Below are 25,435 nucleotides of genomic sequence, written 5' to 3'. Positions count from 1 at the left end.
GGCCCAGGTTTTCACTCGATCAGCTCCTGCCCAGCACCACACCAACAGACGCTCTGGACCTGCTGAATAAGCTGCTGGTATTCAACCCAGATCGTCGGCTGACTGCTGAGGAGAGCCTCTCCCACCCCTATGTCAACAGGTATTAGCAAGGAGCTACTAGGGAAACTGGGAGAGGGACTGAGATTCCCGACATGGGGAATAAACTGGGAGAGGGACTGAGATTCCCAACATGGGGAATAAACAGGGAGGAACTGAGATTCCCAACATGGGGAATAAACTGGGAGGAACTGAGATTCCCAACATGGGGAATAAACTGGGAGAGGGACTGAGATTCCCGACATGGGGAATAAACTGGGAGAGGGACTGAGATTCCCGACATGGGGAATAAACTGGGAGAGGGACTGAGATTCCCGACATGGGGAATAAACAGGGAGGAACTGAGATTCCCGACATGGGGAATAAACTGGGAGAGGGACTGAGATTCCCGACATGGGGAATAAACTGGGAGAGGGACTGAGATTCCCAACATGGGAAATAAACAGGGAGGGACTGAGATTCCCGACATGGGGAATAAACTGAGAGAGGGACTGAGATTCCCCAGTATGGTGATTACACTGAGATTTCCTCACACAAAATAAAAACCTTAAGATGCAGGAGCAGAGGAACATCATTTAGCCTATGTTAAATTCACCACTACCTGAGAAAACAAATTCCTTCTCTTACCTCTGCCTTAAATGTGCAACAGTTTGGTCTGAGATTATGCCCTATGATCCTCAACACTCGATCAATGGGATAAACCTTTCCATGTCCATCCAATTATTTCCCCTGAGAATATTGTATGTTTCAAAAAGCTCTCTTCTCATTCTCTAAATTCTAATACATACAATCCAACATTCTCAAGGGGGAGGTGAGAGTTTAACAATAGTTCCATCAGACTATGATGTGGAGCTGCCAGTGTTGGACTGGGGTGGACAAAGTTAAAAATCACACCACACCAGGTTATAGTCTACCTGATGAAGGGGCGTCGCTCCGAAAACTAGTGCTTCCAATTAAACCTGTTGGACTAAACCTGGTTTTGTGGGAATTTTAATTTGCTAAACCAGTAATTGTAAGATTCAGGTAATGGTCTGACAACCTGGATTTGAATTCCATCACAGCAGAATTTTTAAAACTATTATTTCTTGATTTTTAATGATGACTATGAAACAATTATTGTTTTTTGTTAAAACCCAGCTGGTACAGTAATACCCTTTAGCGAAGGGAATCGCTGTCTACCCGGGCAGGCCAACGTATGAGTCCAGAGCTACAACAATGTGGTTGACTCTCAACTGTCCACTGAAATGGTCTAGCTACAATTCAGTTGTATCAATTGGTAGAAAGGAGATAAGGAATCAAACTGCATGTACCACTTGGCAACAGAAACAACAACCTCAAATCCAGCCCTGTCACAGACTCCTAGAATCCCTACAGTGTGAAAGCAGGACATTCGGCCCATTGAGTCTACACTGACTCTCCAAAGAGCATCCCAACCAGATCCACTCCCTTACCCTGTCCCTGTATCTCTGTATTTCCCATGGCTAATCTAGTTAACCTGGACTGTGGGACAAAATCAGAGCATCTGGAGGAAACCCACGCAGACACGGGGAGAATGTGCAATCTCCAACAGACAGTCACCTGAGGCTGGAATCGAACCTGGGTCCCTGGTGCTGTGAGGCAGCAGTGCTAACCACTGAGTCACCATACCAGGACCCTGCAAAGTCCTCCTTACTAACAGTGGGGACTAGTGCCAAAATTGAGAGAACTGTCTCGCAGACTAGATTGTTAAAGTGCACAAATGGCCTTGAGTAGAGTGTTGTGCTCTTCCTGTTGGATAAGGGAGATTGGGGGGAGTTTCAATGTTACTGATGATTATGTCTGCAGGAAGTGTGTTTAGCTACAAATCTTACCAGATTGTATGGATTGGGTGGAGTGGCAATTAGAGGCAATGAGGAACTTACAGGAGCTAGGGGGTGTGATGGATGGCAGTTATAGAAAGGGAGAAAAACTGCAGATAGTCAGGTAGGTGGGTTACCACCAACAAAGGTAGGAGAGGGAGGCAGGTAGTGCAGGAATCTCAAACAAGTATGCTGTTTTAGAAAACGTAGGGGGTGATGGACTCTCAGGGGAATGTAGCACAAACAGCCAAATTTCTGGTACTGAGACTGGCTCTAATGTAATGTGGGGTACATCTGGTTCCAAGCGCTTGATTGTGAGAGGGGACTCTCTAGTCAGAGACACACATAGATGTTCCTGCAGCTGACGGTCAGAAACCAGAATGATGTGTTGCCTCCCTGGTGCCAACATCAAGGATATCTTGGATCGCGTGCAGGATATTCTCAAAGGGGAGTGGGACCAGCAGGAGGTCATAGTACACTTTGGATCTAGCAACACAGGAGGGGAAAAGGATGAGATTCTGAAGGGAGAATATAGGATGTTAGGCAGGAATTTAAAAAGGAGGTCCTCAAGGGTAGTAATATCTGGATTACTCCCAGTGCTATGAGCGAGTGAGGGTAGGAATAGGATGATAGAGTAGGTGAATGCATGGCTGAGAAGCTGCTGCAGGGGAAAAGGATTCACATTTTTGATCATTGGAATCCCTTCTGAGGTAGAGTGACCTGTATAAGAAGGATGGGTTACATCTGAATTGGAAGGGGACCATTATAGTGGCAGGGAGATTTGCTAGTGTTGCTCTGGAGGATTTAAACTAGTAAGGTGGGGGTGTGGGACCCAGGGGATAGTGAGGAAAGAGGTCAGTCTGAGACTGGTACAGTTGAAGGCATTCAACAAGGTTCCTCATGGTAGACTGGTTAGTAAAGTTAGATCTCATGGAATACAGGGAGAACTAGTTATTTGGATACAGAACTGGCTCGAAGGTAGAAGACAGAAGGTGGTAGTGGAGGGTTGCCTTTCAGACTGGAGGCCTGTGATGAGTGGTGTGCTAGGTCCACTACTCTTCGTCATTTATATAAATGATTGGGATGTGAACATAGGAGGGATAGTCAGTAAGTTTGCACATGTCACCAAAATTGGAGGGGTAGTGGACAGTGAAGAGGGTCACCTCTGAGTACAATGGGATCTTGAACCTGGGGACACCTTGGAGTGCAGGTTCATAGTTCCCTGAACTGGAGTCACAGGTAGATAGGATAGTGAAGAAGGCATTTGGTATGCTTTCCTTTATTGGCCAGAGCATTGAGTATAGGAATGGGGAGGTCATGTTGCGGCTGTGCAGGACATTGGTTAGGCCACTATTGGAATATTGTGTGCGGTTCTGGTCTCCTTGCTATAAGAAGGATGTTGTGAAACTTGAAAGGGTTCAGAAAAGATTTACAAACATGTTGCCAGGTTTGATGGTTTGTGCTATAGGGAGAGGCTGGGGCTAGAAAGGGTAAACAGGCAAGGTCTTTCCCCTGGGGTGGGGAGAGTCCAGAACTAGAGGGCATAGGTTCAAGGTCAGAGGGGAAAGATTTAAAAGGGCCACTTTTTCACACAAAACTTGTGCGTATTTGAAATGAGCTGCCAGAGGAAGTGCTGGAGGCTGGTACGAATACAACATTGAAAAGACATCTGGATGGGTATCTGAATAGGAAGGCTTTGGAGGGATCCGGGCCAAATGCTGACTAGTTTAATTTAGAATATCTGGTCGGGCATGGATGAGTTTGACCGAAGGTTCTGTTTCCATGCTATCTCTATGATTAGTCAAGAAACAGACTAACATAGTAATACTGACAGAGTCATACCTTAATGATGATGTCGCAGCCACTATCATCACTAACCCAGTAGAGGGTATGGTATGGTGGTATAGTCCGAATGGGGCTGCCCCAAGCGTCAATAACCTTGACCCTGGACCCAATAAAGTCTCTGGTTAAATAAGGACAAGGAAAATGCCAGCTGATTACCACATACCATTGTCCCCAGCTGGTGAATTGGTGCTCCTCCATGTTGAACAACAATTCGAGGAAACCGAGGTTCGCAAGATCACACATTGTACTCTGGATGGGGGATTTCACTGTCCACATCCAGCGGTATTACTGATGGAGCTGGTTGGATCCTGAAGGACATAGCTGCTAGACTAGGTCTGCGGCAGGTGGTGAGGGAACCAACAGGTGGGAAAAACATACCTGACCTCATCCTTACCAGTCTGCTGGCTGCAGGTGCATCTGTCCATGACAGTATTAATAAGAATGGCCATTGCACAGTTGTTGTGGAGACAAACCCCTGCATTCACATTGGGAATACCCTCCTATCATGTTGTATGGTACCATCACTATGCTAAATGGGACAGGCTGCAAACAAATTTGGCAACTGAACACTGGGTATGCAAGGGGTGTTGTGGGCCATCAACAGCAGCAGAATGATACTCCAGCACAATCTAACCTCATGACCTGGCATGTTCCCTATTCAACCATTACCATTAAACCATAACCTGGTTCAATGGGTAGTGCAGGAGGGTATGCCAGAACCAGAACCAGCACCACGCATGCCTAAAAATGAGGTGTCAACCTGGTGAAGTTACCAAACAGGACTAGTTGCATGTCAAACAGCATCAGCAGCAAGAGATACATTTAAGCGATCCCTCAGCCAACAGATCAGGTCTAAGTTCTGCAGCCCTGTCACATCCAATTGTTTCTGCTGTTGGACAATTAAACAACTCAGTGGAAGAGGAGGCTCCACACACTTCCCCACTCTCCATTATGGGGAAGCCGAGGATGTCAATGCAGAAGAGGAGGCTGAAGCATTCGCAGCAATCTTCAGCCAGAAGTGCTGAGTGGATGATCTCTCTCAGCCTCCTGCAGTGGTCTCCAGCATTGCAGGTACCAATATTCAGCCAATTTGATTCACTCCACATGATATGAAGAGGTTAGAAGCACTCAATACTGAGATACTATGGGCCCTGACAACATTCTGACAATGGTATTGAAGACTTCTGCTCAAGTGCTTGCTGCCTCCCCTGGCCAAGCTAGTAAAGTAACACAGCAGACATCAATCTGACAATATGTAAATTACCCAGGTATCTCGTGTACCCAAAAAGCAGGGTAAATACAACCAGCCAATTATCACCCCATCATTCTACTATCAATTAGCAATAACCTGCTCAGTGACACCCAATTCGGGTTCCGCCAGGGCCACTCAGCTCCTGATCTCATTACAGCCCTGGTTCAAACATGGACAAAAGAGCTGAATTCCAGTGGGGAGGAGGGGAGAGGGACAGCCCTTCATATCAAGGCTGCATTTGACAGAGTCTAGCAAAACTGGAATCAATTGATATCAGGGGACAAACTCTCTGCTGGCCGGATTCCATATCTGGCACAGGAAAGGTGGCAGCTTTGCCAAAGGGTCAGTTAGACTCAACGTCAGCTCTTTTCTCTTCTTACAGATGCTGCCAGACCTGCTGAGATTTTCCAGCATTTTCTCTTTTGGTTTCAGATTCCAGCATCCGCAGTAATTTGCTTTTATAGAGATGGTTGTGATTGTTGGAGATGAGTTGACTGACCTCCAGGGCATCTCTACAGAAGTTCCTCAGGATGGTGTCCTCGGTCTAGCCATTTTCAGCTGTTTCATCCATGATTTTCCCTCAATATAAGATCAGAAGGTCAAAAGGGATATTCACTAATGGTTACACAACGTTCAGAAGCAGTTCATGCTCCAACTGCAGCACAAATTGGAAAATATCCAGGTTTTAGCTGACCAGTGGCAAGTAACATTCGTGCTACAAAAATGCCAGACAATGGTGGTTACCCATAAGAGACAATCTTAACGATGGCTCCTTGACATTAGAATTACTGAGCAGGTCAGAGGCTCGGAATCCTGCAGCAAGTAACTCACCTGACTCTCCAAAGTCTATCCATCATCTACTAGGCATAAGTATGATGGTATATTCTCCACTTGCCAGGATGGGGGCAGCTCCAACAACACTCAAGAAGCTTGACACCATCCAGGACAAAGCAGCCGCTTGATTGGCACCAAACCAAGCCAAACATGGGAACACCACAATCTGCAAATTCTCTTCCAAGCCATTTGCCATCCTGAATTGGAAACATAGAGATGTACAGCATGGAAACAGACCCTTCGGTCCAACTCATCCATGCCGACCAGGTATCCCAACCCAATCTCGTCCCATCTGCCAGCACCCGGCCATATCCCTCCAAACCCTTCCTATTCATATGCCCATCCAGATGTCTTTTAAGGGCGTCATGGTGGCTCAGTGGTTAGCCCTGCTGCCTCACAGTGCCAGGGATCCAGGTTCAATTCCCACCTCGGGCAACTGTGTGGAGTTTGCACATTCTCCCCATGTCTGTGTGAGTTTCCTCCGGGTTCTCCAGTTTCCTCTCACAATCCAAAGATGTGTACATTAGGTGAATTGGCCATGCTAAATTGCCCGTAGTGTTAGGTGCATTAGTTAAGGGAATGGATGTGGGTGGGTTGCTCTTTGGAGGGTCGGTGTGGACTTGTTGGGCTGAAGGGCCTGTTTTCACACTGTAGGGAATCTAATCTCATCTAATCTAAAAATGTTGCAATTGTACCAGCCTCCACCACTTCCTCTGGCAGCTCATTCCATACACATACCACCCTCTGTGTGAAAAAGTTGCCCCTTAGGTCTCTTTTATATCTTTTCCCCTCTCACCCTAAACCTATGTCCTCTAGTTCTGCACTCTTCCTTTGCGCCCCCCCCAACCCAGGAAAGACCTTCTCTATTTATCCTATCCATTCCCCCTCATGATTTTATAAGGTCACCCCTCAGCCTCTGACGTTCCAGGGAACACAACCCCTCCCTATAGCTATTGCTGTTACTTCACTGGCACTGGGTCAAATCCTGGAATTCCCTCCCTAACAGCATTGTGGAGCTACCTACAGCACATGGACTGCTATGGTTCAAGAAGGGCAACTAGGCATTGGCAATAAATTTGATCCATCCAGCGATGCCCATATCCTGTAAATAAATGACTGAATGAAAGCCAAGGGATTGAAAGGTTACAAGGAGTAGGTGGTAATGTGCGTTTAAGTTTACAATCAGATCAGAAAGAATCTTTTTGAATGGTGGAACAAACCCAATGGGGGTGCATGGCCTGCTCCTGATTTGTAATTTTGTATTTAATAAGGTTTGTACAGTATTCCTGAGTGAGTTTATCCCCCTATAGATTGGGTAAATCTAATAAGCATGCCTTCTCCATGTTGAGCCTGCAGATCATATATTAGGCTTACTATTTATCCATGTTAGAACCCATCGGACCAGTGTCACACGGAGTCATTTCTCGATATCCCGACAGGCTGTTTGTAGAAAGCAGGGTACCTGAGTCCTAGGAACTGCAGCAGACCACCACCACCTTGAGGGCAACTCCAGAATAGCTAGTCCAGCTAGTGACAATGACATCCAGTGGATACACCAGTAAAGGGAGCTCGGGGTGATTGTGTTGCTTTAATCAACAGGAGAGCTCAATTTGTCTGTTGTTTTATTGCAGATTCCACAACCCATTGAAGGAACCAGGGCTAGATTGTGATATTATCCTTCCTGTGAATGATGACACACAGCTCTCTGTGGGAGAGTATCGGAACAAGCTGTACGAGGTGGTATTTCAGTCTGTCCCCTGCATCATTCAGGACTCATCACCAATCACACTTCTAACTCGATTGACCTTAAATCTGTGTCTTGTGTCCTTCTACTTTCTGCTTTTATTGTATCAAAACCTTGCATGATCATAGAATCCCTACAGTGTGGGTGCTGGCCATTTGTCCCACCAAGTCCACTCCAACCTAGATGGAGGTTTGCTCGCTGAGTTGGAAGGCTCATTTTCAAACGTTTCATCACCATACTAGATAACCTCTTCAGTGAGCCTCCTGATGAAGCACTGTTGGTGTTTCCTGCTTTCTATTTATATGTTTGGGGTACCTTGGGGTGGTGACGTCATTTCTTACAGTCTGAGGGGGTGGTAAATTGGATTCAAGTCAAATGTGTTTGTTGATAGAGTTCTAGTTGGAATGCCATGCTTCTCAGAATTCTCGTATATGTCTCTGTTTGGCTTGTCCTGGGATGGATGTGTTGGCCCAGTCAAAGTGGTGTCTTTATACTAGTGAGAGTAGGTCATGTCTTTTTGTGGCTAGTTGATGTTTGTGTATCCCAGTGGCTAGTTTTCTGCCTGTTTGTCCAATGTAGTGTTTGTTACAGTCCTTGCACGGTATTTTGGAAACAACATTAGTTTTGCTTGTTGCCTGTATAGGGTCTTTCAAATTCATTAGCTGCTGTTTTAGTGTGGTGGTTCACCCCACTCTAGTTCTGGACTCTTCCTTCGCCAAATGTGGCCAAACCAAAGTCTTGTACAACTTTAACATGACCTGCCAGCTCTTATACTCAATACCCCGTCCGATGAAGGCAAGTATACTATATACCTTCTTGATCACTCTATCCACCTGTGCAGCAACCTTCAGGGTACAATGGACCTGCACTCCCAGATCTCTCTGCTCATCAACTTTTCCCAAGGCTCTTCCATTTACAGTGTAGTTTGTTTTAGAATTAGACTTCCCAAAATGCATCACCTCACATTTGTCTGGATTGAACTCCATCTGCCACTTTTCCACCCAACTCTCCAGTCTATCTATATTCTCCTGCATTCTTTGACAGTCCCATATGCTTTCTGCTACTCCACCAATCTTCGTGTCACCTGCAAACTTACTGATCAGACCAACAATGCTCTCTTCCAGACTATTTATGTATATCACAAACAGTGGCTCTAGCCCTGATCCCTGTGGAACACCACTGGTCACCTTTCTCTATTTTGAAAAACTCCCTTCAGCCACTCCTCTGTCTCCTGTTGCTCAACACCCTGCACACCATGTGACTTCACTTTCTCCATTAGTCTACCATGGGGAACCTTATCAAACGCCTTACTAAAGTCCATGTATATGACATCTACAGCCCTTCCTTCATCTATCAACTTGGTCACTTTCTCAAAGAACTCTAAAAGTTGGTAAGGCACCGTCTCCCCCACACAAAACCATGTTGCCTATCACTGATAAGCCCATTCTTTTCCAAGTATAAATAGACTTTATCCCTCAATACCTTCTCCAACAACATTCGCACCACAGTTGAAGAGGGTGAAGACATGACTGCCCAGCTGGTTCAGTGTGCTACGTGCTTGATGTGGGAGGTCAACGACTCTGGTGTGTCTGGCTCATATAAGTGTGGAAAGTGTGTGCACATTCAGCGACTGACAGAACATATTGCAGCACTGATGAAAGAACTCGAGGACCTTGGGCTCATCCGAGAGAACGAGATCTTTCTGGACAAGACCTTCAGCGAGGTTATTACACCAATCGTACCAGAAGAGAGCAGACAATGAGGAAGGCCAAGAGGAGACAGATGCAAGAGACACCGGGGGAAGTACCTGTCAGGAACAAGTTGAATCTTTTGGAAACAGTAGAGACAGATGACACTGCCAGTCCGTGAGGCGGCCAGGTCTGTCAAACAAAGTTTGGTGTGGAGGCAGAGTGGAAGAGTCGGACATCGCACAGAGCCGTGGTAATAGGGGACTCCATAGTGAGAGGAACTGACCGGGGTTTTTGTGGCAGCAGACGGGACTTAAGGATGGTGTGTGTTGCCTTCCTGGTGCCAGGGTTAAAGACATCGCGGACAGAGTGCAGGAAATCCTCAAGGACGAAGGTGAAGAGCCAGAGGTGGTGGTACATGTCAGCACAAATGATGTCAGGAAGAAGAGGGGGATAATGTTACAGCGGGACTTTGGAGAACTCGGAAGAAAACTGAAAAGCAGGACGTCCATGTTGGTTATCTCCGGTTTGCTTCCAGTTCCTCGGGCTAGAGAGGTCTGGAACAGGGAGATCATGGACTTGAACGTGTGGCTGGGGAACTGGTGCAGGAAGCAAGGATTTAAATTTTTGGATCACTGGGGTATGTTTTGTGGTAAGCATAAATTCTACAAGAGAGATGGTTTTCGCCTTAATAGGTTAGGGACCAGCATTCTGGCAGGCAGGTTTGCTACTGCAACACAGCTGCGTTTAAACTAAGTAGCGGGAGTGGGTTGGGGGGGGGACAAATTGAATGTTTAAGAAGGAAATTGAAGGGAAAGTTAGAACAAGAGAAGTCAAGAAAGACAACTATATCAATGAGGCAGAAAACTCAGGGATCATGCTGTAAGGTTGAGTGAAATAGGGGTTGATGGGAAGGGTGAGAGCAGTAACAAATTAAAAATATTATACATGAACGCACGAAGCATTAGAAATAAGGTGGATGAGCTTGAGGCTCTTTTGGAAATTGGCAGATACGATATTGTGGGGATAACTGAGACGTGGCTTCAAGTGGACAGGGCCTGGGAAATGAATATTCAAGGCTACATGTGCTATCGTAAGGACAGACTGACGGGCAGAGGGGGTGGGGTGTCCATGTTTGTAAGGGATGATATTCAGTCCCTTGTGCGGGGGGACCTAGAGTCAGGGGATGTAGAGTCAGTGTGGATAGAGCTGAGAAATTCTAAGGGTAAAAAGACCCTCTTGGGAGTTATCTACAGGCCCCAAAACAGTAGTCTGGATGTTGGATATAAGTTGAATAAGGAGCTGATATTGGCCTGTCGCAAAGATGTTACTACATTTTTTATGGGGGATTTCATCATGCAGGTAGACTGGGAGAATCAGGATGGTATTGGACCTCAAGAAAGAGACTTTGTGGAGTGCCTCAGAGATGGATTCTTAGAACAGCTGGTGCTGGAGCCGACCAGGGAGAAGGCAATTCTGGATCTGGTATTGTGTAACGAACCAGAATTGATCAGGGACCTCGAAGTGAAAGAGCCATTGGGAAGAAGTGACCATAATACAATACGCTTCAATCTGCAATTTGAGAGGGAGAGGGTACAATCGGAAGTGACAATATTTCTTTTAAATAAAGGGAACTATGGAGCTATGAGGGAGGAGCAGGTCAAAGTTCAATGGTGCCATACCTTAGCAGGGATGACAGTGGAGGAACAATGGTGGATATTTCTGGGTATAATGCAGAAGTTGCAGGATCAGTTCATTCCAAAAAGGAAGAAAGATCCCAGGTGGAGGCAGGGGTGGCCGTGGCTGACGAGGGAAGTGAAGAAACATATAAAGTTAAAAGAGAAAAAGTATAACATAGCAAAGATAAGTGGGAAAACGGAGGACTGGGAAGCTTTTAAAGAGCAACAGAGGATTACTAAGAAGGAAATACACAGGAAAAACAATGAGGTACGAAGGTAAACTGGCCAATAACATAAAGGAGGATAGTAAAAGCTTGTTTAGGTGTGTGAAAGGGAAAAAAATGGTTAGGACTTAACTTGGGCCCTTGAAGACAGAAACAGGGGAATATATTGCGGGAACGGAGAAATGGCAGAAGAATTGAATTGGTACTTCAGATCTGTGTTCACTGGGGAAGACACAAGCAATCTCCCTGAGGTAACAGTGGCTGAAGGACCTGAACTGAAGGGAATTTATATTTGTCAGGAATTGGTGTTGGAGAGACTGTTAGGTCTGAAGGTCGATAAGTCCCTGGGGCCTGATGGTCTACATCCCAGGGTACTGAAGGAGGTGGCTCGAGAAATCGTGGATATGTTGGTGATTATTTTCCAGAGTTCAATGGATTCGGGATCGGTTCCTGCGGATTGGAGAATAGCTAATGTTATACCACTTTTTAAGAAAGGTGGGAGAGAGAAAGCAGCAAATTATAGACCAGTTAGTCTGACCTCAGTGGTGGGAAAGATGCTGGAGTCTATTATAAAGGATGAAATTACGACACATTTGGATAGTAGTAACAGGATAGGTCAGAGTCAGCATGGATTTATGAAGGGGAAATCATGCTTGACTAATCTTCTGGAATTTTTTGAGGATGTAACTCTGAAGATGGACGAGGGAGATCCAGTAGATGTAGTGTACTTGGACTTTCAGAAAGCTTTTGATAAAGTCCCACATAGGAGGTTAGTGAGCAAAATTAGGGCACATGGTATTGGGGGCAAAGTACTAATTTGGATTGAAAGTTGGTTGGCTGATAGGAAACAAAGAGTAGTGATAAACGGCTCCATTTCGAATTGGCAGGCAGTGACCAGTGGGGTACCGCAGGGATCAATGCTGGGACCGCAGCTTTTCACAATATATATTAATGATATAGAAGATGGTATTAGTAATAACATTAGCAATTTTGCTGATGATACTAAGCTGGGTGGCAGGGTGAAATGTGAGGAGGATATTAGGAGATTACAGGGTGACCTGGACAGGCTAGGTGAGTGGGCAGATGCATGGCAGATGCAGTTTGATGTGGATAAATGTATGGTTATTCACTTTGGTGGCAAGAACAGGAAGGCAGATTACTACCTAAATGGAATCAATTTAGGTAAAGGGGCACTACAGAGAGATCTGGGTGTTCTTGTACACCAGTCAATGAAGGTAAACATGCAGGTACAGCAGGTAGTGAAGAAGGCTAATAGAATGCTGGCCTTCATAACAAGAGGGATTGAGTATAGAAGCAAAGAGGTTCTTCTGCAGCTGTACAGGGCCCTGGTGAGACCACACCTGGAGTACTGTGTGCAGTTCTGGTCTCCAAATTTGAGGAAAGACATTCTGGCTATTGGAATGCAGCGTAGGTTCACGAGGTCAATTCCTGGAATGGCGGGACTACCTTACACTGAAAGACTGGAGCGACTGGGCTGTATACCCTTGAGTTTAGAAGACTGAGAGGGGATCTGATTGAGACGTATAAGATTATTAAAGGATTGGACACTCTGGAGGCAGGAAACATGTTTCCGCTGATGAGTGAGTGCCGAACCAGAGGACACAGCTTAAAAATACGGGGTAGACCATTTAGGACAGAAATGAGGAGAAACTTCTTCACCCAGAGAGTGGTGGGTGTGTGGAATGCTCTGCCCCAGAGGGCAGTGGAGGCCCAGTCTCTGGATTCATTTAAGAAAGAGTTGGATAGAGCTCTCAAGGATAGTGGAATCAAGGGTTATGGAGATAAGGCTGGAACAGGATACTGATTAAGGATGATCAGCCATGATCATATTGAATGGTGGTGCAGGCTCGAAGGGCAGAATGGCCTCCTCCTGCACCTATTGTCTATTGATGTCAGGCTCATTGGTCTGTAGTTACCCGGAATATCCCAACTACCCTTCTTGTACAGGGGGACAACATGAGCAACCCTCCAGTCCTCCGGCACCTCACCGGTGCTAAAGGATGCTACAAAGATATCTGTCAGGTATTTCCTCTCTTGCCTCCCTCAGCAACTTGAGATGGATACCATCTGGTCTTGGGAATTTGTCCACCTTAATATCCTTTAGCCTACGCAACACATCTTCCCTTCTTATGCTAAGGTGATCCAGAGTAAATAAACTTCTATCTCTAATCTCAAAATTCATCATGTCCCTCTCCTCAGTGAACACTGATGCAAAGTAATCATTCAGAATCTCACCCATTTTCTCAGGTTTGACACACAGCCTGCCTTCCTTATCCTTTAGTGGACCAACCCTTTTTCTAGTTACCCGCTTGCTTCTTATATATGAATAAATTATATCAGATCTACTGTAAAATTATACCATGTTATGGTCACTCATCCCTTAAAGGTTCTTTTACAACTAGGTTTTTAGTTTGCCGTTTTCATTCCACGATGCTTCATCGAAAATGGCCTTTCTTCCAGTTGGCTCCAATATTCCCTCTGAACAGCCACACCGATGTTCCACGTGCAACAGTCAAAGGCCCACACAGTCATTAAGAAAATTCAAGGGAAATGCTGGTTCAGTCTTCTCTCCTCTCCTGATTAATTAACTGCCATCGCTGTAGTCCCATAGGATCACTCTCTTATTAAGGCAAGGTTGAGAAGGTAGGACCTTCACGCTAACTTCAGCCAGTGCTGTTGGTGTGGTTCTGCATTGCAACCCAGCCATCTAGCTAAGTGACACCTGATCTCCTGGGCAATACCTGGCCCGACCCTCCCACTATTACTTGGTGGCCTATAAATAACTCTAATCAATATCCAATGCCCCTTGCTGCTTCTGAGTTCACCCAAACAGATTCCACACATTGTTCTTCTGATCTGAGATTCTCCCTTATTAAGATACTGATCCCCCCCCTAATTATAAGTGCAATTTGATCTCCTTTTCCCTCTTGTCTGTCTGTCTGTCCTAATGATTAAATATCCTTAACTATTCAGTTCCCAGTCCTGGTCACCATGCTGCTATGTTTCTGTATTGTTAATTAGGTTATACCCATGTATCTCCATTTGTGCCTTTAAATCATTGACTTTGCTGTAAACGCTGCAGCAAAGGTAGAGAGCCATATAGATTCATACAGCACAGAAAAGGCTCATCAGCACTGCCCTACCTTCGCTCATCTCATTTCCTAGTTTTTGGAACGTTGTGATACTTAAAATGCTTATCCAAGTACTTTATGAAGGTTTGGAGGTTTCCTGCCTCAGCGCTCCTCCCTGGCAGTGCGTTTCAGTCCCCTACCACCCTATGGGTGAATAAGCACTTCTCCTTAAATCCCTTCAAAACCACCTGCCTTTTGCCTTGAAATTATGACCCTTTGCTATTTACCCTTCAGCTAAGGGATCAGCTGCTTCCTATCCACCCTGACAATGCCCCTCATAAGATTATACATCTCAATCCATAAGAAATAGGGACAAAAATGTGATGTTCAGTCCCTTCAGACAACTTTACCATTCAATAGGATCATATCTGACCTGACATTCCTCACTTGCACTTTCCTGTGTTTCCCCTGTAATCCTTGATTCCCCTACAGATCAAGAATCTTTCCATCTCATCCTTAAATATACACAAGGTCTATGCCCCCACAGCTCTCTGTGGCAAGGAGTCCCAAAGACACTCAGCCCTCTGAGAAAAGACATTTCTCCTTGTCTCTGTTTTAAAGTGGTGTCCCTTTGCTCTGAGACTATGACCTCTGGCCCTAGACTCTCCCATGAAGAGAACCATCCTCTCACCATTCACTTTGTCAAGCCCCTTAAGAATACGATACGTTTTAATGAGGTCACCTCTTATTCTCCTAAATGAGTAGAGTCTCAACGTGTTTTACTTTGCTCATAATACAATTCCTCCATACCAGTGATCATCCAAGTGAATCTTCTCGGAACTGTCTCAAATGGAATGATACCTTTCCTTAAATAAGGGAACTAAAACTGCTCTCAATATTCCAGATGTGGTCTCATATTATACAGTTGCAGTCTTATATTCCAACCCTCTTGAAATAAAGGCCAATATTCCATTCGCCTTTCCTGATTACCTGCTGCACCTATGTTCTAGCTTTTTGAGTTTCGTTTACACGTAGCCCCCAAGTCCCTTTGTGTTCCAACTTTCTGCACTTTTTCTCCATTTAAATAGTACTCTATTCTTTTGATCTCCCTTTCAAAATGAACAACTTCACATCTTCCCATTTTATACTCCTTTTGTTAACTTTTTTCCCACTTAAGCTATGACTATCTCTCTGTGAACTGTTTATATCCCTCCCACAACTTGTGCGTTCCATCTACGTCTGTGTCATTTGCAAATTAGACTACAGTACATTTGTTTCCGTCCTCCAAATCTTTGTCTTTTTGACATCATTCTGCTTTTGAAGCATGCTCAATGCTCAGTTTCGATTCTCCTGCCTTCTAGTCTACCCAGATCTTTTTTGGCTTCATGTAACTTGCTTAACTCCCTTCCAATTTGTGTTACCCCTCAGATTCACATCCCACAGCAGTACTGGCAAATCTCCAAGCGTCAATATTAGTCCTAGTCCTGTAAAAGATGTACACCACCTACCCAGGACTGGACCCAGTTCCTCAGAAACCTGATGCTCTCCAAGCGCGCTCTCTCTCTCACTCTCTCTCACACACACACACATTGAGTTCCCTCATCTCTGTGTTACACCTTACTGGGGTAGCGCATTGGAAATCAAGCCCTGTTGTGAAAGTGCAAATTTCTTTTGATCCAGTCAATCATATTCATTGCTCACATTGCATGTGAAATAATGGGGGATAGGGTAGGTGGACGGTCTAGGTCTTTGTATGAAGCTGATTAGATTAGATTAGATTTCCTACAGTGTGGAAACAGGCCCTTCAGCCCAACAAGTCCACACTGACCCTCTGAAGAGAAACCCACCCAGACCCATTCACCCCTGACTAATGCACCTAACACAACGGGCAAATTAGCATGGCCAGTTCACCTAATCTGCACATCTTTGGACTGTGGGAGGAAACCAGAGCACCTGGGAGGAAACCCACACAGACACGGGGAGAATGTGCAAACTCCACACAGACAGTCGCCCGAGGCTGGAAACAAACCTGGCTCCCTGGTGCTGTGAGGCAGCAGTGCTAACCACTGAGCCACCGTGCCACCCGTTTAGAGAAATGCTGTGGACTCGATGGGCTGAATGGCCTCTTTCCGCACTGTAGGCATTCTATGATTCTGTGAACTGCTCTTTCACTCCTCTCTGTCTCTGTCAAAAGTATTTAAAAAATGTATTTTCCAACAGCTTTCAGTTCTGAAGCAGACCCTCACCAGACTTGAAACATTAACTCTGTTTCTCTCTCAGCATATCTATCAGATCTGCAGAGTTTCTCTGGCCTTCTCTGTATTTGTTTCAGATTTCTAGCCTCTGCAGTAGTAAGCCTTTATTCGATTGTTTTTGGTGTTGTGTTTAGATGATTCTAGAGAGAAAGATGAATATTCGACTCCAGAAGCGCTTGCTGAAGGGACCAGAGCCAGCGAAACCATCACCAGACCCTGACCAGAAAGAACCAACGTCAACCAAAACCATAGGTGTACCTCCCACAGAGGGAGCCATCCCACCTGTGCTACATGGAGACCGAGTGCTCAGTAATCCAACAACAAACCTCAGCTCATATAATCCAATAACTCACAGCACCATATCATATGTATCCTCTCACAGTGAGTATCAGGTGACAATGCTTGCTCCTAGCAAAAACAATTGCTGTGAAGCTCTTTAACATAAGGATTGGCACAGATCACATAGCTCCTTGAAACTACTGAATCATTCATTATTATTGTGGATGATCTGATTGTAGCCTTGATTCTCTGAGACAGCAAAAATCACTCTCCCAGCCTTAAGTATATCCAACGATGGAGACTCCACAATTCTTTCGGACAGAGAATTCCAAATATTTACCTTTGAGTGAGTAATTTCTCTATTTCCCTGTCCTCAGTGACCTGCCTATTACCCTGAGACTGTGTCCTGTATATTAGATTCTGCAGCCGGGCAAGCTATTTTGGAGGTCAATCATCAGGATGTTGCCTGCTGTGGTGGGAAGGTCTTATGAGGAAAGGCTGAGGAACTTGAGGCTGTTTTCATTAGAGAGAAGGAGGTTGAGAGGTGACTTAATTGAGATATACAAGATAATCAGAGGGTTAGATAGGGTGAAAATGTGTTACTGGAAAAGCGCAGCAGGTCAGGCGGAATCCAAGGAACAGGAGAATCGACGTTTCGGACATAAGCCCTTCTTCAGGAATCTATCCGGTTAGATAGGGTGGATAGGGAGAGGCATTTTCCTCGGACGGTGAAGGCTAGCTTGAGGGAACATTGCTTTAAATTGAGGGGTAATAGATATAGGACAGAAATCAGAGGGAGTTTCATTACTCAGTAGTAGGGGCGTGAAACACACTGCCTGCAACAATAGTGGACTCGCTAACTTTAAGGGTGTTTAAATGGTCATTGGATAAACATATGGATGAAAACTAAATAGTGTAGGATAGATGGGCTTCAGATTGGTTCCACAGGTCGGCACAACATCGAGGGCCGAAGGGCCTGTACTGTGCTGTCATGTTCCATGTTCTACTGTTCAGGAGTTCCTCAGTTTAGTGACCTAGGCCCAACCATCCTCAGCCGCTCCATTGATGAACTTCCCCAAAAGTTAGAAGTGAGGATGTTGCCGATGATTGCACAATATTCAGCACCACTAACAACTCCTCGGAGACTGAAGCAGTCCGTGTTCAAATGCAACAAGATCTAAATAATATCTAGCCTTGAGTTGACAACTGGCAAGTAACATTTGTACCACACAAATGCCAGCTATGACCATCTCTCTAATCACCGCCCCTACACATTCAATGGTGTTACCATCACTGAATCCCCCACTATTAACATCTAGAGGGTCACTTGATCAGAAGCTCAACTGGACTCAGTGGCTACAAGAGCAGGTCAGAGGCTAGGAACCCTGCAGCGGGTAACTCAGCTCCTAATTCCCCAAAGCCTGTCCACCTACAAGGCACAAGTCAGGAGTGTGATGGAATACTCTCCACTTGCCCTGGATGGGTACAGCCCCAACAACTCTCAAGAGTCCAGGACAAAGCAACCCCCACTTGATTGGCACCACCACATCCACAAACATCCCACCCTCCATTATTAACGCTCAGTAGCTGTAGTGTGTACTATTTGCAAGGTTCACTGCAGATGTTTAGCACCTTCAACACTTACAACCATTTCCATCTAGAAAGACAAAGGCAGCAGGTACATGAGAGCAATATCATCTGCAAGTTCACCTCCAAACCTCTCACCATTTTGACATGGAAATAGATCACCATTCCTTTAGTGTTGCATTGTGGGTCAACCTATTGCACGTGGACTGCAGCAGTTTAAGAAGGCAACTCAGCACTGCATTCTCAAGGGCAACTAGGGATGGGACAATAAATGCTGGCCAGTCAATGGTGCCTACTTCCCATTTTTAAAAAAATTTCAAAGAATATTGACCAATCAGCAAGTTCTGAGAGGATTTGTAGCTTGAGTTGAGGTTCTGAATATGAGAGAGGGTCATGTCTTTTTGTGGCTAGTTGGTGTTTATGTATCCTGGTGGCTAGCTTTGAGATTTTTTGATTGGATTCCCTACAGTGTGGAAATAGGCCCTTTGGCCCAACAAGTCAACACTAACCCTCCTGACAGCACTGTGGGGGGGGCCCTACACCCTCCCTGACAGCACTGTGGAGGGGGTCCTGACAGCATTGTGTGGGAGGGGTCCCTACACCCTCCCTGACAGCACTGTGAGGGGGGGAGGTCCCTACACACTACCTGACAGCACTGTGGGGGGGGAGTGGAGGGAGTTCCTACACTCTCCCTGACTGCACTTGGGGGGGGGGGGGGGAAAGAGTCCCTACACTCTCCCTACACTCTCCCTACACATTCTCCCTACACATTCTCCCTGACAGCACTGTGGGGGGGAGTCCCTACACTATCCCTGACTGTACTGTAGGGGGGGTCCCTACACCCTCCCTGACAGCACTGTGGGGGTCCCTACACCCTCCCTGATGCCTACTTTGTTTCCTGAATATTATGTGCAATTTGTATATTTTAAGCTGTCAGCACTCCCCCACCCCACCCCACCCCATAAACCATTAGCTTCCATATTATCCTTTTCATATTGAATACAATTTGGAAATCCAAACATGCTTTTATCAACTGGTTCTCCTTATCTAACATTCAAGTTACATACTCCCACAGGAATAAATTTGCCAAACACAGTTGCCCTTTCATAAAACCATAATCACTTGGAACATCCTGAGATCTTCTATAATCTTTTGTGTTCGTAGAATCCATACAGTGTAGAAGCAGAACATTTGATCTACTGAGTCTATACCCATCTTCCAAAGAGCATCCCACCCAGACCCTCCTGTACCCTAGTACCTTCCTGCTTGCTGTCATATACTGGGCTCCAGTCTTCTCCTACCACCCTCTGTCTCCTGTCACAAAAGCCAGTTTTGGATCCACTTTGCCAAGTTTCATAGAATCCCTACAGAGTGGGAACAGGCCGGTTGGTCCAACAAGTCCACACTGACCCTCTGAAGAGTATCCCACCCAGACCCATTCCTATTACTCTACATTTATCCCTGACTAATTCACCTAACCTACACATCCCTGAACACTATGGGCAATTTATCATGGCCAATTCACCTGAGTTGCACATTTTTGGACTGTGGGAGGAAACCCACACAGACACGGGGAGAATGTCCAAACTCCACACAGACAGTCGCCTGAGGCGGGAATCAAACCTTGGTCCGTGGCGCTGTGAGGTAGCAGTGCTAACCACTGCCCCCCCCCCCCCACCGTTATCTTGGATTCCATGAGCTTTTACCTCCTTCATCAGTTTTCCATGTGAGACCTTGTCAAAGGCCTTGCTGAAATCTGTATAAACTCCAATAGCTGCGCTACCCTCATCAGAACACATCCTCTGTCTCTGCTGCTGTGTCTTTTAGGACCTGTAGCTATACCCCATAACATCCTGGGGATTTGATGGATTTTAAGCCTTTAATTTTTTTGCAGTACTTTTTCTGTGCTGCTAACTCTTACCTGGACTTCCTCACTCGTATTAGCTTTGAGGTTGCTTTCTATTTCTGGAATGTAAGTTGTGTCTGTAACCACTGGGAAGACAGACAGAATGTATTCATTCTCTGTGTCTGCAATTTCTTCATTGCCCAAAATCTCTCCTATTTCTGCTTCTAACCCTATCGCAGCTTTTCTCTTTGTAAAAGCTTTCACAATTTGGTTTTAATATTCCTAGCTAGTTTACTCTTTAGATTCATATAGCACTGAAAAGGCCCCTCGGCCCACCAAGTCTGCACTGACATAACTAATCCCAATTTCCTGCACTTGTACATATCTTTGAATGTTGTGATATTTTAACTGCTCATCCAAATATTTCTGCCCTTTCACCAATATTTCGATGGTCCTCAGCTAACCTGTAAAACACTTCCAATCCTAAGACTTGCTCATATTCTTTTCAATGTTCTATAAGCCCCATCTTACGATCTCACTGAATTTATCTCATTGTCCACAGATGATATGATTAAGAAGAAACAGCTCCACGCTCCCACTGCATTCTATCAGACCCATGGTTATCTAGTGAACAGAGTAAATGAAAATCCGAGTGTGCAGGAATTGTGTAGCACACAACAGCAGAGTATCGATGCTCAGCAAATCACAGCCGTGAGTAACTGTACCTCATCTTACTCCACCATTCTCTCAAACCCCCACCATTCCCCATTTCCTTCTCTGCTCCTATTCCCTCTCTATCCACACTACACTCTGTATGTTTAACCCCGTGGAAACTCTTGCTTGGCATGGTAGTGTCCCCACTTCTGAGCCAGGAGGTCAATGTCCAGTCCCACCAACTCTAGAGGTGTGTCATAACACTTCTGAACAAGTTGATTAGAAAATATATGTTTAACACTGTGGTTTTGGATACCTCTTGCACTGAATTCTGTTTCTGTTATGCTTGGCTCAACAGGGCCTTTCCAACTCAGAATCGCATGGCATCAAGTCAGCTCCTGTTGGCAGAAGCCGCCCGGCTTCCCACTATCACCAGACAGCTGTCAACAACATCCTAACCAGGAAGGAAGCAGGGCAGCGAGGTTTGGGAATGACTGTATCCTGTGCTCCACTGGTGAGTATCAGTGGATACAGCATCATTATGGATCAACCGCACTGACCTATAGTCTGCTCACTGCCCAGGACCAATCGCAGGAAACAGAAGCTGGAGTTTAGCTCATCAGGCCATTCGATAGAATTATGGATGCTTTGGGCATCAGCTCCACTTTCCTGCCCAGTCTTCAGTTTCCTGAGACACTAAAAATCTGTCTCTCTCAGTAGACACACCACAACCATGTGGGACAGAGAATTCCAAAGATTCACAACCTTATGACTGGAGTGATTTCTTCTCCCCTCATTCTCACCTTTCACCTCAGCGACCTGCCTCTCTATGGGGCTTTTGCCCCGAAAGGTCGATTTTCCTGCTTCTTGGTTGCTGCTTGACCTGCTGTGCTCTTCCAGCACCACACTAATCTAAACAAAGGACTGAGATCTTTGACTGGCAGTAGGGCTTTTCTGAGCAGGCTGATGCATTCCTTCAGTTTATTCAGTGGCTATAAGATCAGATCAGAGGCTAGGAACCCTGCAGCGAGTAACTCAGCTCCTAATTCCCCAAAGCCTGTCCACCTCCTACAAGGCACAAATCAGGAGTATGATGGTATATTCCCCACTTGCCCTGGATGGGGGCAGCTCCAGCAACACTCAACAAGCTTGACACCATCCAGACAAAGCAGCCGCTTGATTGGCACCACATCCACAAGCATCTACTCCCTCCCCCACTGATGCAGCAGTGTTGTACTATCTGCAAGATGCACTGCAGAAACTCACCAAAGATCCTCAGGCAGCACCTTATAAACCCACAACTGCTTCATCTAGAAGGACAAGGGGCAGCAGATACATGGGAACACCACTTCGTGCAAGTTCCCTTCCAAGCCATTCACCATCCTAGTCATAGAACCATCCAGACTTGGAAATATATACCAGTTCCTTCAGTGTCGCTGGGTCAAAATCCTGAAATTCCCTCCCTCAGGGTATTGTGGCTTAGCCGATAGCACATGGACTGCAGCGGTTCAAGAAGGCAGCTCACCCCCACCTTCTCAAAGGCATTATTCTAAATATAGAACACAGTTAGGAAAAAGTCTTAAAACACCCAACTGAAACAAAGTTTCAATCAATTCCCGAACACCACTACTTTATAGTGGTTCTGATTCTGCAAGTTCATTTTTGTGAACTGTGAAATCTTGCTACATGAGCATATGCACAACTGTGAGCTTAGACTTTCTCGTCTTCTAATAATCTGCAGATTTCTACCCAGCATGCTTGGTCTGAAAGTTGCACAATCCTGAGGTTTCCTAAGCTAAGATCAATCCTTGGCTATCCTGAATCAAACCAAGGTAATGGTCCTCAATGTTAATTTCCCTGCCTTAAACCACCACAGTTAAAACAATCTTCCACTAATACGCCAGGCCATCTGTTCTCTGATACATGTTTATCAGGTTCCTGTTTGAGAAGGACTGTCTGACCTGATTATTTAGTTTTTGAAACCCTTCAGAAACTTGGTGGAGCCCATATGCCACTATTTTATACTCCAGACTTTCTAAATTATATCAATGTGTATAAAGTCAAAGACCTTTCATAATGCTATGTATGTAAGTCTTTGTGTCTGTTCTATCTATCTCTAAAGAAGAAAACTGTAAAACTATGCAAATTTAGGAGGTACATTTTAGCTACATTTTATGATTTAGAGTGGGGGAACCAAGTGTAGTGTGCCAAAGTTCGCAGATGACATTTAAAATGAGTGGAAAAGCAAAATGTGCAGAGGACACGAATTCTGCAGAGGGATATAGTAACTATAGGCCAGTGAGTGTCACTTCTGTTGTGGGCAAAGTCTTAGAGAGAATTGTAAGGGATAGGATTTATGCACATCTGGATAAGAATGATGTGATCAAGGATAGTCAGCATGGTTTTGTGAAGGGCAGGTCGTGCCTCACAAACCTTATTGAATTCTTTGAGAAGGTGACTAAGGAGGTAGATGAGGGGAAAGCGGTAGATGTGGTATATATGGATTTTAGTAAGGCGTTTGATAAGGTCCCCCATGGTAGGCTACTGCAGAAAATACAGAGATATGGCATTGAGGGTGAGTTGGAGGTTTGGATTAGGGATTGGCTGGCTGGAAGAAGACAGAGGGTAGTAGTTGATGGCAAAGGTTCATCTTGGAGTGCCGTCACTAGCGGTGTTCCGCAAGGATCTGTTTTGGGACCATTGCTGTTTGTCATTTTTATAAATGACCTGGAGGAAGGGTTAGAAGGTTGGGTGAGCAAGTTTGCGGATGATACGAAAGTCAGAGGAGTTGTAGACAGTGAGGAAGGATGTGGCAGGTTACAGCGGGATATAGAGAAGCTGCAGAGCTGGGCAGAAAGGTGGCAAATGGAGTTCAATGTAGCTAAGTGTGAGGTGATTCACTTTGGTAAGAGTAATAAAAAGATGGATTATTGGGCTAATGGTAGACTACTTGGTAGTGTGGAAGAGCAGAGGGATCTTGGTGTCCATGTACGTAGATCTCTGAAAGTTGCCACCCAGGTAAATAGTGCAGTGAAGAAGGCATATGGCGTACTGGCTTTTATTGGTAGAGGAATTGAGTTCCGGAGTCCTGAGGTCATGCTGCAGTTGTATAAGACTATGGTGCGGCCACATCTGGAATATTGTGTGCAGTTTTGGTCGCCATACTATAGGAAGGATGTGGAGGCACTGGAACGGGTGCAGAGGAAGTTTACCAGGATGTTGCCTGGTATGGTAGGAAGATCCTATGAGGAAAGGCTGAGGCACTTGGGGTTGTTTTCATTGGAGAAAAGAAGGTTTAGGGGTGACTTGATAGAGGTGTACAAGATGATTAGGGGGTTAGATAGGGTCGACAATGGGAACCTTTTTCCACGTATGGAGTCAGCGATTACAAGGGGGCATAGCTTTAAATTAAGGGGGGGTAGATATAGGACTGATGTTAGGGGTAGGTTCTTCACTCAGCGAGTCGTAAGTTCATGGAATGCCCTGCCAGTAGCAGTGGTGGACTCTCCCTCTTTATGGGTATTTAAGCGGGCATTGGATAGGTATATGGAGGATAGTGGGTTAGTGTAGGTTAGGTGGGCTTTGATCGGCGCAACATCGAGGGCCGAAGGGCCTGTACTGCGCTGTATTCTTCTATGTTCTATGGTCTATATAATAGGTTAGGTGAGTGGACAAGGGTCTGTCAGCTGGGGTACAGTGTTGGTAAATGTGAGGTCATCCATTTTGGTCAGAATAACAGCAAAATGGACTATTATTTAAATGGTGAAAAGTTGCAGCATGCAGCTGTGCAGAGGGAGCTGGGAATCCTTGTGCATGAATCACAATAAGTTGGTTTGCAGGTGCAGCAGGTAATTAGGAAGGCAAATAGAATGTTGTCCTTCATTGCTAGAGAGATCGAGATTAAAAACAGGGAGGTTATATTGTAGCTGTACAAGGTGCTGGTGAGGCCACACCTGGAGTACTGTGTGCAGTTTTGGTCTCCTTACTTGGGAAAAGACGTACTAGCACTGGAGGGGGTGCAGAGGAGGTTCAGTAGGTTGATACTGGAGTTGAGGGGGTTGGCTTAAGAGGTGAGTTTGAGTTGATTTTGGCTATTTTCATTGGAATCTGGAAGAATGAGGGTATGATCTTATAGAAACATATAAAATGATGAAGGGAATAGACAAGCTAGAAGCAGAGAGGTTGTTTCCACTGGCAGGTGAATCTAGATCTGGGGGACATGGCCTCACAATAAGGGGGATCAGATCTTGGACTGAGCTGAGAAGGAACGTCTTCACCCAGAGGGTTGTGAATCTGTGGAATTGCCTGCTCAGGGAAGCAGCTGAAGCTTCCTGATTGAATGTTTTTAAGGCTAAGATAGGTCGGTTTTTGAACATTAAGGGAATTAAGGGTTACGATGAGAAGGCAGGTAAGTGGAGCTGAGGCCACAGAAAGATCAGCCATGGTCTTATTGAATGGTAGAGCAGGCTCGAGGAGCCAGATGGTCTACTCCTGCTCCGAGTTCCTATGGTCTTCTGTTTTT

At 45.4% G+C, this 25,435-nt stretch overlaps 1 protein-coding gene across 4 annotated transcripts in view; it reads left to right on the top strand.

The window, feature by feature from the left end:
• The window catches only part of LOC140480940 (mitogen-activated protein kinase 15-like), a 437,971-nt gene that overhangs the window by 405,923 nt on the left and 6,613 nt on the right, over positions 1–25,435 (top strand). For all 4 annotated transcript variants that reach the window (XM_072576552.1, XM_072576551.1, XM_072576553.1 and 1 more), the window contains 5 exons: positions 2–139; positions 7,497–7,602; positions 16,682–16,928; positions 20,822–20,970; positions 21,272–21,427. In XM_072576552.1, the coding sequence (XP_072432653.1) occupies positions 2–139; positions 7,497–7,602; positions 16,682–16,928; positions 20,822–20,970; positions 21,272–21,427 (796 nt within the window). The remainder of the gene's footprint in view (position 1; positions 140–7,496; positions 7,603–16,681; positions 16,929–20,821; positions 20,971–21,271; positions 21,428–25,435) is intronic.

The sequence above is a fragment of the Chiloscyllium punctatum genome, chromosome 8 (assembly GCF_047496795.1).
Source record: "Chiloscyllium punctatum isolate Juve2018m chromosome 8, sChiPun1.3, whole genome shotgun sequence".
Lineage (NCBI taxonomy): Eukaryota > Metazoa > Chordata > Chondrichthyes > Orectolobiformes > Hemiscylliidae > Chiloscyllium > Chiloscyllium punctatum.
The sequence above is the reverse complement of the archived record's forward strand: the minus strand, read 5'-3'. Positions and strand labels throughout refer to the sequence as shown.